This window comes from Hemicordylus capensis, chromosome 2, assembly GCF_027244095.1.
Source record: "Hemicordylus capensis ecotype Gifberg chromosome 2, rHemCap1.1.pri, whole genome shotgun sequence".
NCBI classification, from domain to species: Eukaryota; Metazoa; Chordata; class Lepidosauria; order Squamata; family Cordylidae; genus Hemicordylus; species Hemicordylus capensis.
Window position 1 is genome coordinate 172,419,189 of NC_069658.1, and position 15,132 is coordinate 172,434,320.

Below are 15,132 nucleotides of genomic sequence, written 5' to 3' on the forward strand. Positions count from 1 at the left end.
ACAATGAAAATACCACTTACCTGATTTTGAGAATATAAGCTGAAGGATGAGAGGTCGTCTAGTGACAATTCCAGAACCACGAGGCAGGAAATCTCTGCAGGAGGTTTTTTATAAGATAACATTACTTCTCTTGAGGATTATATGCAACAGAACTGTGTACTAGATATACTGCAACTAGACAGCACACATTCTTTAGAATATCACATCTATAGAATTTGACAACACATTAATGACAGAATTGGCACAACTTCTAAGAGCATAGGAAGGGGGCGGAGAATAGGTTTTCAGGAAATTGTATGACTTACTGGAATGGTAAAAATGAAAATAAAGTTGAATTACAGGTGAAACTCGGAAAATTAGAATATCGTGCAAAAGTCCATTAATTTCAGTAATGCAAATTAAAAGGTGAAACTGATATATGAGACAGATGCATTACATGCAAAGCAAGATAAGTCAAGTCTTAATTTGTTATAATTGTGATGATCATGGCGTACAGCTCATGAAAACCCCAAATCCACAATCCCAGAAAATTAGAATATTACATGGAACCAAGAAGACAAGGATTGTAGAATAGAACAATATCGGACCTCTGAAAAGTATAAGCATGCATATGTATTCAGTACTTGGTTTGGGCCCCTTTTGCAGCATTTACTGCCTCAATGCGGCGTGGCATGGATGCTATCAGCCTGTGGCACTGATAAGGTATTATGGAAGACCAGGATGCTTCATTAGCGGCCTTCAGCTCTTCTGCATTGTTTGGTCTCATGTCTCTCATCCTTCTCTTGGCAATGCCCCATAGATTCTCTATGGGGTCAGGTCAGGCGAGTTTGCTGGCCAATCAAGCACAGTACACTGTATACTTTTCAGAGGTCCGATATTGTTCTATTCTACAATCCTTGTCTTCTTGGTTCCATGTAATATTCTAATTTTCTGGGATTGTGGATTTGGGGTTTTCATGAGCTGTACGCCATTATCATCACAATTATAACAAATTAAGGCTTGACTTATCTCGCTTTGCATGTAATGCGTCTGTCTCATATATCAGTTTCACCTTTTAATTTGCATTACTGAAATTAATGGACTTTTGCACGATATTCTAATTTTCTGAGTTTCACCTGTATATTCACATTTTCACTGCCATAATGATAAGCCTTTCCTTTTAAGTGCATTTGCTTTTCTTATTTTTAAACAATTAGTAAATATTAAGGGTGGAAGAAGCTGCTAGTATGCATAACTGTACAGCTAGAGAATGGAGGCTCAGCAGTGTAAATGAATAAACAGGCTGCAGAGGCAAGAGCTTCCATGGACAAAATATGTGGTACTGGAAAGGTGAAGTGATGTCTTGAGACATCTGTTGTACATAGCAACCTTTCAGAAGCCTCAGATAGCAACGGGGAGTTTCTGGTAATTTTACCAATCACATACATACATAATGTATATATACATATATACTGTATACATATATACCGCCTTCCGATCCTCACAATTGATGGAGATGCACATTTCCAAACTTACAAAAAAGGCACTAGTATACAAAGGTCAGATATTTGATGTTACTCAAGGTGAGATGTAGCTCCAAAAGGCCATCTCACAAGAGCTGTTACAACTCAGAAGGGCGTCAAGTAAGAATGCATTCTAGCCCCACTCCTCTTCTTCTACATTAACTCTATGGTGGGCCAGCTCAGCAATGCCAGATTTCCACTCTCCAAAGCTCTCTGGGAGCCACATTGCCATCCTGTTATATGCGGATGACGCAGCTATCCTCTCAAGGACCCCCATTGGTCTTAGGAGATCACTGAAGGCCCTGACTGCCTGGAAATCAACTATCACAAAACACAATCATAGCCTTCGCCAGGAGGCCCAAGATCCACTCTTGGAGGATTGAGGAGCATAAGATAGAGCATGTTGCACGTTTCAAATACTTGGGAGTAGTTTTTCATTCTGGCAGCTCTAGGAAAGCTCATGGGGAACATGTGGCTTTAAATGCTCATAGAAGATCCTCTGCCATTCTCAAATTCCTGAGGATGAGAGGAGGCCATTATGCACCCGTGGCTCTTGACGTGTTTGCAGCCAAGTCACTAGCTCAGCTCCTCTATGGTGCTCAACTGGGCACCTTCCCTAACTTTGCAACTCTGGAACTTGTACATTCTAAATTCCTGCGGGCAGTGCTCCAAGTACCAAGATGTGTCTCCAGTGCCACTCTGTGCCTGTATACAAGTCTGATGAAGCTAGAGGCTAGGGTGTGGATGGCCATCCTCAGTAATTGGCTCAGACTATTATTTTGCCCAACTGGTCTTGCCCCCCTAACCCTATGCAATGATTACCAATCTAGCTGAATTCAGACAACTGAGACAAAAATAGCTACCCTGGGTCTTTCCCCCTTGACCTTGCTCAGCACTGGTTACGACCAGGCAAAAGCCACCATCAAGCAGCGCATTATAGACATTGAATGCCAAACCGATCTCAGCAGAGTCCCACATTTTCGTATCAGTGACGGGCTTAGATATTCTGCCTCTCCAGCAGCATACCTCACCCAACTGGAGGTTCCAAAGCACAGAAGGGTGTTCACTCTGGCTCACTGTCATGGTTTCCCTTCAGCAGTGCTAGAAGGCCATTATAGAAGGGCTCTGTTTGCAGAGTAGCTATGACCTTGTGGCTCAGAGCAGATCGAAATTACTGAGCATTATTTCCTCTACTGTTTGTTCTATAGAGACATTCGTGCCTCTCTTATCCTTCCATTGCTAAGCAAGTATCCAGGTCGTTCGAGCCAGTTCTACAGCTCCTTGCTGCTCTGACTCTAAGCCTACCATCACATATAGCATTGCCAGGTACTGTGCGGCTCTGATCAGCATTCCTTGGCGGATGGTAGGCAGTGAGTCCTATCAGCCTCAATCTGACCTTCGGTGAGTTAAGACTGCCTCTACAATTGCTCACTCAGTACTGATTCAATAGAAAGATTTACTCTCCTCCCGTTCTCCTTGGTACTATATCGGGCAGCAGCAGTATAGGAAGATGCTGAAAGGCATCATCTCCTACTGCGCAGGAGGAGAAAATGGTAAACCCCTCCTGTATTCTACCAAAGAAAATCCACAGGGCTCTGTGGGTGCCAGGAGTAGAAATCGACTTGACGGCACACTTTACCTTTACAGCCTTTAGTCTGGCGTTATCCAGTTTTATTACTCAGGCTTTTATGTATTTCTGTCTTCTCATGTCTTTTAATCTTTTTACATCCATTTGTATGCCCCCCCCCCCACTTTTGGCCTTTTTATGACCCTCATTACTTTTCAGGCTTTTATGTCCTCATGCTTCTGGTGTATTATCTACTACTTTTAGTAATTTTAGTATTAATATGCACCTTTAGTACTGTTCTATATGTAATCACTTTTTATCCATTTCATTACTTTTATTATATCTATTTTACTGTTGTGAGCCGTCCCGAGCAATAGTATACTGGAGGGTGGGGTATAAATATTTTAAATACATACATATATTATCTACTCTCACTTTTAACATGTACTCACCCATATACTTTATGCTGGTCTTGACGGTAATAAAGATTGATTGATTGGTATTTGATCACTATTAGGTCCTCTTTCATTCCTCCTCAGTCTTACCTCACAGCTATCCAATTTACATATATGACCCCCCCCCCACGCCCAAAAAACCCTCACAAGCAGCACACTTCGAGTGTTACCATATACTGTATACACTTTCTCCTACACTGAAATGAAGTTCTTAAGATGTTGTCCTACACTTGGTGCTGTGGGCTTATCCAGAAATACATGCCACAAAATTATAAAAATATTTTCAAAATGACACCTGCACAATGGTTTGCAAACTATTGGGCTGTGCTAGCTTCCCCTGCTCCAATTCCCAGCCCTAAAATCCAGGGGAATCTCACCAAATTGAACCTGAACCCAGAAACAGGTTTAGAGAGGGGTTTTCAGTGAACTGGAACTGAACTCAAAGCTAAAATCTCTTTGCTGCCTTGAACCCAAAACAACCTCTAAACACAGAAAGTGGTAACCATTTAAAACCTGTTGAATGGCAGGCCCTCAGGAATTTCTTTTGAGGACTGCTGAGCAGGATTGATTCAATTTAAATCAAATCAGTTTAAATCACGATTTAAATTGCTTCAAAGAAGGACTGAATTTTAATGATTTAAATCATAATTTAAATCACTAGTCAAGAAGATTATATTTAAACATCATTTTCTACTAAAAATACATACTTGTCTAATATAACCTTAATACATAGAGAGGAATGTTTCATTTTTAGAAGGTAGGTACACACTAATTGGTATATACCTCTCATAATACTGTTTCATTCGGGCAACCAGGCTTTACATTTCTTTGTTGCACTGTTTGCATTTCACACACCTGCCTATCTTACCAACAGGCACAGGAACTTCATTAAAATATTCCCAAATGGGGTGTCTTTTACAGCCTGTTTTCATGATAGACATTTCCTTTCTACAATGGAGGATACACTCAGAAAGAGTCCTCTGGGCTGCATGAATATCTTCTGTTCAATGTTAGTTTCACATTCTATTTTCCTCCCCTATTTACATCCAGACTCCTCATTCAGATCTACTCCATATACACCCCCCCCCCAAATCCTCTATTCATTTATTGGCCTTCTTTGTCTTTGCACTTTTCAAGAGAGGAGGGCAAGGGCTTGACTGTGTGCATGTACATTACTTGCAGAACAGGACTGATCAGGTCTGTTACCTCTCATCCTCATATAGTGCTGTTAACATGTTCATAGAATATAATTAGAAATTACGATGAATATTCATGATGATATCTTTGACCTAGGTTTTTTTTTATTAAAAAAACTAAAACCAGATTTAAACAACAACAAAAAATCCATCATCAACCCTGCTAGTGAGGGTTCTTTCTGCTCCTGGTATATATGGAGAAAGAAACATTGGTACTACCCATGAAGAGTTCTTTTTCAAGGTATAGGGAGGTCAGAATGGCAGAAGGAATCAAAGGCTGAGCATTGTCTAGGGGTACTGGTGGTGCAGGTGCCAAAGGCACTTGGCACCTGTGAGCCTTGATCGGCCGCTTAGGATCTGGCACCTCATAAGATGAGGCTGGAGAGACAATTCTGTGTTTGTATGAAAACCTGTATCTAGCAACAAACCTACTCCTCTCTGCCACAGGAATAGCTTCCCTGGCAGGACTGGAATCAGGGGAGGACGACGACAGCTTGGTGGAACACTTTGTCAGGGCAGGTTGTGGGTGGGGGAGGAAACAGGAGTAACAGGAGCTGGCGCTGAAGGACCTGGCATCACAGGCGTATCTGCCCCATGGGCTTTGAGAGCAGGAGAAACGGTGGCTAACTTGTGAACTGCCTAATTGATTCGAACCAAATTTGCTACATCTGTAAGGACACATAGGGATGCCCAAATGGCATGGTGTGTGATGATGTCATCCATTCCAATTCAAGATGGCGGTCATGTGAATTTCTGAAGCGCAAGCAGGTTAATTTGTGGACTGCCTAACCCATTTGAACCAAATTGGTTACAGTTGCAGTGAGTAACACACGAGTGACACCTCAATGGCATAGTTTGTGATAATGTAATCCATCCTGATCCAAAATGGTGGACACATAAACATTTGAGGTGCAAGAGATCTAATTTGTGGACCTTGATTTGAACCAAATTTAGTCCAGTTGTAGAGATCGTGAAAGGAAAGTAGGCTGATTAGTTCTTATTAGAACTTGTTTCTCAAGTAAGATAGTTCTCATTTATTTAATACAGTTCCATTGCAAGGCAGTCCTGTTATTCTGCATAGAAGTATTTAAACCAGTTCAAAGTGCTTGAAACCGTTACTGAATCATTTCTTGAAGTTCAGAATTGAACTAGAGAGTTAAATGCTAATGAATCCAAGCCAGAACTGAACTCAAACATTTATTATATTTATATAATGTCTGATATGTGTATATCGGTGGTGTACACAGTTTAACACAGCTATAAAACAGAGTAAAAACAAAGCAATTTCACAGAATAAAAAGTTAAAACAATTTCATAGGATAAAAACAATTAAAAATTAATTTCAGTTAAGAGCCAGAGAGAACAGTTGTGTCTTGAGGTCTTCTTAAAAGCAATCAGAGATGGAGATGCTTTTATTTTGACAGGTAGCATATTCCAAAGACATGGGGCAGCCACAGAGAAGGCCTGGTCCCAAGTCATCACCAAATGAGCTGGTGGCAACTGTAACCGGACTTCCCCAGATTATCGTAATAGACGGCAGGGTTCATGAAAAAGGTGGTTTTCTCAAGTACACTGGATGCAAGCCATTGAGGGTATGGATGTGCACGAACCAAGATTCGAGCACAGGTTCAACATAGCAGGGAGGTGAGTGGCAAGCAGGATTTTTTAAAAAGAAAGCAGGTCCATACCTGCTTTCCACCGCTGCATGCAGCTTCCTGCTGCAGCAGCAGTGTTCCCTGTAAGGCGTGCACAATCACAGGTTTTTTGATGTCCGCTCAGTCAATTTAAAATCCCGCTCAGAAGGCCCCACTCTGAATGCAAGTGTGCACACACTACCCTTTATATTGCCACCCAGAACAAAACTCATTCCACACACAGATGAAAAGAACTGGAGAGAACACTGTGCAGCAGTGCTTGCCCAAGTACCCCCACATGGCATGCACACGGCATCCGTGCATGCGCGGATGCTAGTGATGTGCACGGAACCGCGGAGGTGCAGTTCGATGCCAGTGGGGATGCCTCTTTAAAGGTGGGGGAGGGTCACTTACCCCTCCCACCACTTTCCCCCTGCTGGCACTCCGTTTTTAGCGAAATCAATGGGCCGTCAGCGTACCTCCCTGCCGCCCCTTCCCCTGTTCTTGGCCGGAAGTATCGCCTGCATGTGCACCTGTCGCATGCGCCCGTTGTGTGCACAGACAATACTTCCGGCCATGAACAGGGGAAGGGGCAGGAGGGAGGTACGCTGCCACCTCATGAACTTCACTAAAAATGGAGCGCCGGCAGGGAAAAGCAGCACAAGGGGTAAGTGCACCCTCCCCCACCCTTAAAATAGGCACCCACCCCCCCTGGCGTCAAATCTTCGAGCCAGCACCACCTTCGAACCAGTTCGGAGGCCTTTAGAATGTCCTCCGGACCGGTTCATGCAAATCCCTAGCGGGTGTCATTTGCATGATTAGCAACACCATGTTGAGCACACAAATGGTGCCCACACATGTGCGGATGCTATATGCGTGCTGTCGCCGCGTGGGGGTACTTGGGACAAGCACCGCCACAGAAGGAAGCTGCATGCAGCGGTGGAAAGCAGGTAAGGACCTGCTCTCCTCCTCAAAAAATAAAGATCCCACTTGCTGCTCCCCTCCCCGTAGTGCTGAACCTGTACTCAAACTTCAGTTCGTGCACATCCATGTGCCGTCCAATTCCAAAGGCTCTAGGAGGCTCACAAAAATAAACTATTAAACAATTAAAATTTAAATCATTCAAAGATTACAGCAATTAAAAAATTTAAACAGCAATTAAAAATTTAAAACATTCAGAGATTACTAAAAGCCTGGCTAAAAACAACCCCCTTGGGCGGTTCAGCCAAATAGGTCCTTCACCCCTGCAGAGGTGGCTTTTGGTTGTCCTACCTTAAACAGATTGTAGTCCATCTATGATGATGGGGAAACGATAGGAGTTCCCACCCACAGAATCTCACCCTGATCAGAGCAAAAAACCAAATCGAGCATGTGACGAGCATCATGTGTCAGTCCAGAGACCACTTGGGATAGGCCCATAATCATCATGGCTGCTATGAACTCCTGAGCTGCTCCTGACAACCTGGTCCAAAAATGAACATTGAAGTCCCCCACCAACAAACTGGACAACTCCAATGCCAACTCTGCAACCAAATCCATCAGCTCAGTTAGGGACTCTGTTGAGTCAGTACACCAACAGAAGTCCCAGTCTATCCTTGGTTCCTAGACGTAGGTAACACATTCAATATAGGCCAATTCCCCACAGGGATTCTGCTAAGGGAGATAGTATTCTTATAGTACCTAACCTCCATCCTCTCACCTGCTCCAGAGTATCCCACTGGATAAGCTTGGACCAAACTGGACCACTAGCCTCTCCCAACCAGGTCTCCGTAATGCATACCAGGTCAGCTCCTCCATCCAGAAGTCATGGATGATCTGAGACTTATTTTGGACCAATCTGGCATTACAGATTAATAAGGTGAGGTTCTGTGGGTAATTGGCACTGTTCTCCAAGGTCAAAGAGGTTGTAGGCCTGCTAAAAGGGGTAATAGGAACTAAATTTCTGAATTCCCTTCCCTTGTAACAGCCCACTGACCTACCAGTGCCATATCTCCATTTATTCCCCACCACCACTGGAATAACTGCCCTAGAGTTGTCCCCCGCCTCCCCATCTCTGGACAACCCAAGACACATACCTGTACCAGGCCCAACCAATTAATAGGCAACAGTAATATTGGGGACAGCAGATTCCTTCCTTTTAGGAATCCAAAAACAATACATTTGGCTCCAGCCCTCAGCCCCACCTCTGAAGACCATCGCCAAAGGCTTTTGGCAGCTGCCCACCCACTGGTGACCCACCCTAGCAGGCAAACCCGGCCCAGGCGCAAGATTTCACAGCAGTTAGAAGTGAGCAAAACAGAGAGCAGCCCAAGGGAGAAGTAAAACAGGTTGCTTACCTGTAACTTATGATCTGGATGTGATCCGTTGTATTCATAAGAACTGGGTTTCTGCGCCTGCGCAGGGACCTCCCGGGCTGACTAGCTAGCTCCTCTTTGCGCCCCGCCCGTCTGCACGTGCCTTGCAGCTTCCGTTAGAATCGACGGTTGGGGCGCCTCTCCTTCAGATTTCTCGCAGACCGCCATATAAATGACGATCCGCACACCAGCATCCATTAGTCCAGGCATTCTGCAGCGGGGCCGGCTGGGAGGGACTTATGAATACAACGGATCACATCCAGATCATAAGTTACAGGTAAGCAACCTGTTTATCTGGATTGTGATCCATTGTATCCATAAGAACTGGGTGTTTAGCAAGCTACCCCATAAGGAGGCGGGTGCAGATGACCCCCAGCTATGCCAACACACGTTTCAACACTGATCTTCCAAAATTCGCCTCCCTAGCCATCCGCAGATCCAAAGCATAATGCTTCACGAATGGTAGATGCGATGACCATGTCGCCGCCAGGCAGACATCTGCCATTTTAATGCCTGACAGATGTGCCGCAGACGTTGCGTAGGCCCTAGTAGAGTGAGCCCGAACCGTCTTTGGCGGTGTTATCTTCTGGCTTTTATAGGCGAGGAAAATCAGTTCCACTAGCCAGTGAGCAAGTCTCTGGCGAGAGATTGGACAGCCCTTGCTACGCCCCCGGAAGGAGAGAAAAAGCTTTTTACTCTTCCTAAAGCCATGAGTTCTCTCCAAATAGTATAGGAGTGATCTACGCACGTCCAACGTGTGGAGGGCCTTCTCTAAGTCTGTCTCTGGACTACTGAAAAAAGTTGGCAGCACTATGTCTTGATTTAAGTGGAAATCTGTTACCACCTTTGGCAGGAATCTCGGATCGAGACGCATCACAACCTTGTGTGGATAGAATTGAGTGTAGGGTCTATCCATCCGCAGGGCCGTCATCTCGCTCACTCTCTTAGCCGATGTAATGGCTACCAAGAATGCCACCTTCAAAGTCAGAAACTTTAGCGGAATAGTCGCCAGTGGCTCAAAGGGTGCCTCCGTTAGGGCGGAGAGTACTAAAGACAGACTCCACTGCTCCATTGGGCTGCGCACAGGAGGGTAAAGGTTATTTACACCTTTCAGGAAACGCTTACATTCCGGGTGGGAGAAAACCGTGGACCCATCCCATCCCCTGTGCTTTGACGAGATTGCAGCCAAATGCAGCTTAATGGAGACATTCGCCAATCCACTCAGTTTGAGCGATGTCAGGTAACGTAGCACATCCCGAGGGGTCGCACGCAATGGCGTGACACTCTTCCCCCTCATATAACTCTTGAAGCGGTTCCACTTGCAGGCATAACTGCGTCTTGTCGACGCACGCCTACTGTTTAGTAAGATGTTGTTTAATAGTTGATTCTCCAAGCGGTCAGCTTGAGAGAGTGCACCTCGGGGTGTAACACCTTTCCGTGTTCTCTTTGCAACAGGTTTGGAGCCCTGGGGAACTTGTGGAACACTGAATGAGACATTCCCAGAAGTGTGGCAAACCACGGCTGGCGTGGCCACCATGGGGCCAGAAGTATGCATTTCGTTTGGTCCCGCAATATCTGCGCAACCACACGGCCCATTAACGGCAGCGGGGGAAAAAGATATAACAGCCCCGTCTTCCAGGCCCGTTGAAAAGCATCCCCCAGGGATCCCTGGCCTATGCCCGCACGCGAACAATAATTGGCACACTTTTTGTTGGCAACCGTGGCAAATAAGTCTATCGATGGGACCCCCCAGATCTCGAACACCCTGTCGAGATACATCGGGTTGATTTCCCACTCGTGCCTTTGGTTGAAACTGATGTCCCTGCTGAGCCTGTCGGCCAAGCAGTTGTCTACACCCTTTATATGTATTGCCACTGGGTGAATTGAATGTTGAATGCACCAGTCCCATATTTTTCTCGCAAGTAGGCAAAGAGACAGTGACACTGTCCCCCCTTGATGGTTGAGGTAGGCAATCGCCGTCGTGTTGTCCAACTCCAGCTGTACTGACCGTCCCCTTATCATAGGTTCGAATGCCCTTAGGCCCTGAAACACAGCCAATAGCTCCAAGTAATTTATATGCTGAAGTCTCTGCAACTGGGTCCATGTCCCCTGCACGCATACGCTGGCGCAATGCGCACCCCAGCCCGCCATCGAGGCATCTGTCGTTATCCGGGAGGTGGGCTCCTTGGACACAAACTCGACTCCTTTGCCCAAATTGTCCATGTCTAGCCACCACCCCAGGCTGGCGAGGACATGTTGTGGTAGTGTCAAGTGCATATTCTGGCCATCCACATGGGGTCGGAAGTTGTGGAGAAACCAATGCTGCAATGTGCGCATGCGGAGGCGCGTGTGTGACACCGTTGCGGTGCATGATGCCATCAAACCCAACATCCGCTGGATTCGAACCGCTGGCTGCCGTGGAGTCCTCTGAAAGTGACGTATGAGTTCGTGCATTTGGGTAATTCTTTCCGCAGGTAAGAACGCCCTGGCCAATTTCAAGTCCAGCACTGCTCCGATGAAGTTCACTCGAGTCATGGGTTCGAGTCTCGACTTCTTCCAATTCACATTGATGCCGAGGCACTCCAACAAGGCTAGCAGCATCTGCACTTGGCGGGTCAGTAAACTCCTGTCGTGGCTCACCACGAGCCAATCGTCTAAATACGGATACAGCCTCAAGCCCTGAGTTCGCAGGTGGGCTACAACCACCGCCATCACCTTTGTGAACACTCTGGGCGCAGTAGAAAGTCCAAATGGAAGCACCACATATTGATAGATCTGTGCCCCTACTGTAAACCGGAGGAACTTGCGGTGACTCTCCTGTATCCCGATATGAAAATAAGCGTCCTTGAGATCCAGAGTAACTGCCCACTGTTCGTTCACCAGCAGAGGCAGAATTCCCTGCAGCGTCACCATCCTGAATTTCCTGGTCAGAATGAAGAGGTTGAGCCCCCTCAGGTCCATTATGGCTCTTATTCCACCGTCTCTCTTTGGTATCTGAAAATACCGGGAATAGTAGCCGGTCAGTCTGTTCGCCCATTGCACCCGCGTGATCGCCTGTTTCTCCAGCAGCACCTTGACCTCCTCCCGCAACACCTCCGTGGCCGGCGTATAGACCAGTCCAGAGAAGGGAGGCCTTGTCTCGAACTCCAACGCATATCCAGTCTGCACTATTCTCAGTACCCACCGGTCGGATGTTATGTTGTGCCATGCTGGCGCACGGCTTGCCAGTTTGATGTTGATCCTGGCAACTACAGGGCCGATGTAGTGGGTCCTGGATTGTAGCGTTGGACTTAATTGGCTGCTGCAAAACTGATGCAGTGGACGAACAGTCCCGTCAAAAGCTCTTGCTGGAAGCGTCCTTGTCGCCTTGACGAGCTGTTTTTCCTTTTTGTTTTTGGTTAAAGCCCTTACCGCGTTGGTAAGGTCTGAATTGTCTTCGGTATTCTTTGCGGTCCCGATACCGATCACTCTTTCTCTGATAATAAGTGCGGCTCCTTGCAGTTGAGCTGGAACCGCTCGAAGGCACCATAAAGGTGCGGGCAGTGAATTTAGATTTTTTTAACGTCTCCATTGACGTGTCCGTGTCCTCATGGAATAAACCTTTGCCGTCAAATGGCAAGGACTCGACTTTCTCCTTCATGTCTGCCTGCAGGGTTGCTGAGCGAAGCCACGCATGCCTGCGCAAGCTCACTGCCGTCACCATTGCTCTCGATTCCGTCTCCGACAAGTGTTTAAATGCGCTCAGTTGTTGGCGCGTTATTGCCGTTGTTCTTTCGTACACATCATTAAATCTCCATTGGAAGTCCTCCGGAGACAAAGAGGATGAATCCTGTAAGAGCGCATCCCAAAGTAAATGGATATAGCGTGCCATACACGCCGCATAATTAGCAATACGAATTGCTAAACTGGAGGTGCTATAGATCTTTCGACCCATAACGTCCATTTTCCTCCCCTCTTTGTCAGCAGGTGTGGAATGACGGTGTCCACTCTTGGTGGATGAAGCGCAACTGACAACCAAGGAGTTCGGTATAGGATGACGTAACAGGTAAGAGTTCTCTCCTTCAGTCACCCTATACAAATTTTCAATGCGCTTGGAAGTCGGAGCCCCGACCCCCACTGAGTCCCATGCCACCTTCGCAGCCTTGTCTATCCCAGGAATCATGGTGAGGGCAACAGGATGCGAAGTCTTAGACCGCTTCATCATATTATAGACCGGGTCAGCAACGTCCGCATCCGGAGAGCTTACGTCCATGCCCAGGGCTTCAGCGATGTCCCTTATGAGGATGTGGTAAGCTTTCAATTCCTCAGTTGGCGAGGTGGATAGTTTTGGTGGCACATCCGAAGGGGGGTCAGACCTACGACTGATATCATCTCTGTCAGAGGCTGGTCCCGACTCATCGTCCTCACTGTCATCAGAGGGTGAAGATGATGGTTCAGAAGGAGGAGGTGTTGCTTTCCTCTTTCTTTTCCCAGCAGGTTTTTCTGGCATCCTCTTCTGGACCACAGGTAATTGTGAATTCTCTGGAATGTAGGTTTGAACTTGCACCAATGGTGTTTGTATAGGCAAGTTCACAGACGGCCCCTGATGGTCCGCATGCTCTGACTGCAGCAGCGGCTGAGCAAGTTGTCCAGCCTGCACAAAATTCCGCAGCCCTTGCACTGGTTGCATTTCTACCTGTGCCGCTTTCCAACGCAAGAACTCTGTATAATCATCCGGCACCCCATGGCGGAAACCGCAGGAATGAGTTGGCTGCAGCATTGTAGAGCACCCGACATCGGTTCTTGGATCCTGGACCACTGCTGGTGTCAGTGAGGCAACATGAGGCAGATCAGCCAGCTCTCCACCTCCAGGACCCTCGTCTAAGCCTGTCGACAGGAAGCCGCGAAATGTCGCACCCGAGGGTGTACTCGAACTCGACTCCAGCAGTTCTCTAAGTCCGTCCCCGTGTGTAGCCAGACTCGGAGTCCTTGGCGTCGAGGGGGACTGTGCCGGCGTCAATGCCGGTGACAAAAGATGAGGAATCCTCCTCAATGTCGAAGCCGTCAACACCGATGAAGGAGCAGTGTTCACATTCAATATCTGCTCCGGCACCGTGGACGCCGACGGAGGAATGGCATACACCGCCTGGGCAGTTATGGGAGGCTCCGATGCCGAGACTTGCAAATGTCTCGACGCCGATATCGACGTCGATGTCGATTCCAATGTCGACGCCTGTCCCAGACTGCCTTGGTCCAATCTCGATGTCGGCGCTGGTGTCGACGTCGAGACTAACGTCGATGTCGAAGCCGAGACCATCCTGACCGTCGATACCGGAGGTGTCGACATCGAGGCTGTAGGGGACTCAGCCGAGTCCACGTCGTAAATCTGTGCTGCCGTCGGTGAGGGAGTTCGATGTCGAGACTCCTCACGATGGCGACCTTCCCTCTCAGAAGCATGACGATCTCTATCCTTATGCTTCCGTTTTTTGGAAACCTCCTTTGGTTTCTTAAACAGAGTGTCAACAGTGGTTTTAGACTGCTTATCAGCAGACCCACTGGAACCCAATCCCGGGGAGCTTGACGCACCGGACTCCTTCGACATCGAAGCTCCCGATGTTGAACCGGAACTCATCGACGCCGACGGATGAGGAGTTGGCGGCCGAAGTGCCTCCTCGTATAACGCAGCTCGAAGCCTGAGAGCTCTATTTTGCCTAGTTTGTTTTGAAAACGAGCAGCATATCTTACATGCCGCCGTGTTATGATTCTCTCCTAGGCACATCAAACAGGCGTCGTGATAATCAGTCGAAGGCAACTTTGCTCGACACTTTTCACATCGTTTGAATGTCTTCTTAGCTTCCATTGTCCAAATGCCGTTCCGAGTCAAATTCAGTAAACAATCTTAGGAACAAACAAAGCAGAGTCCGTAATCAAGTCCGTTCACCGTTCCGAGTCAAAACCGTCCTGTACAAACTTCGAAGTTAGAATCAGAGTCCCAAATCAAGTCCGTTGTTCGTTCTGAAGTCAAACCAATTAATCCGCTCAGTAGAGAATAGTCAAACAGTCCGAAGTCAAAAGTTTTGATAATAATTGAGGAGCAACAGCCAAGAGGTGTAAGCGCTTTGGCGGTCAAGAGAAAACTGAAGGAGAGGCGCCCCAACCGTCGATTCTAACGGAAGCTGCAAGGCACGTGCAGACGGGCGGGGCGCAAAGAGGAGCTAGCTAGTCAGCCCGGGAGGTCCCTGCGCAGGCGCAGAAACCCAGTTCTTATGGATACAATGGATCACAATCCAGATCAAGAAGCTTCAGCCAGAGTCCCTCTCCCAATCCAGAAGGGTTGGGGGGGGAGGGGAAACCAGATAAAATAAACTCCTACCCCACAGTGTCTTACAGTCACCTTCTCTATGGTTCAACTCAATGATAAGTTCTCTTGGTCTTGGCAGTTACA

General features: G+C 47.1%; 1 protein-coding gene across 7 annotated transcripts in view; it reads right to left on the reverse strand.

The window, feature by feature from the left end:
• The window catches only part of DNM2 (dynamin 2), a 108,882-nt gene that overhangs the window by 75,580 nt on the left and 18,170 nt on the right, over nt 1-15,132 (reverse strand). For all 7 annotated transcript variants that reach the window (XM_053291796.1, XM_053291797.1, XM_053291795.1 and 4 more), the window contains exon 2: nt 21-94. In XM_053291796.1, the coding sequence (XP_053147771.1) occupies nt 21-94 (74 nt within the window). The remainder of the gene's footprint in view (nt 1-20; nt 95-15,132) is intronic.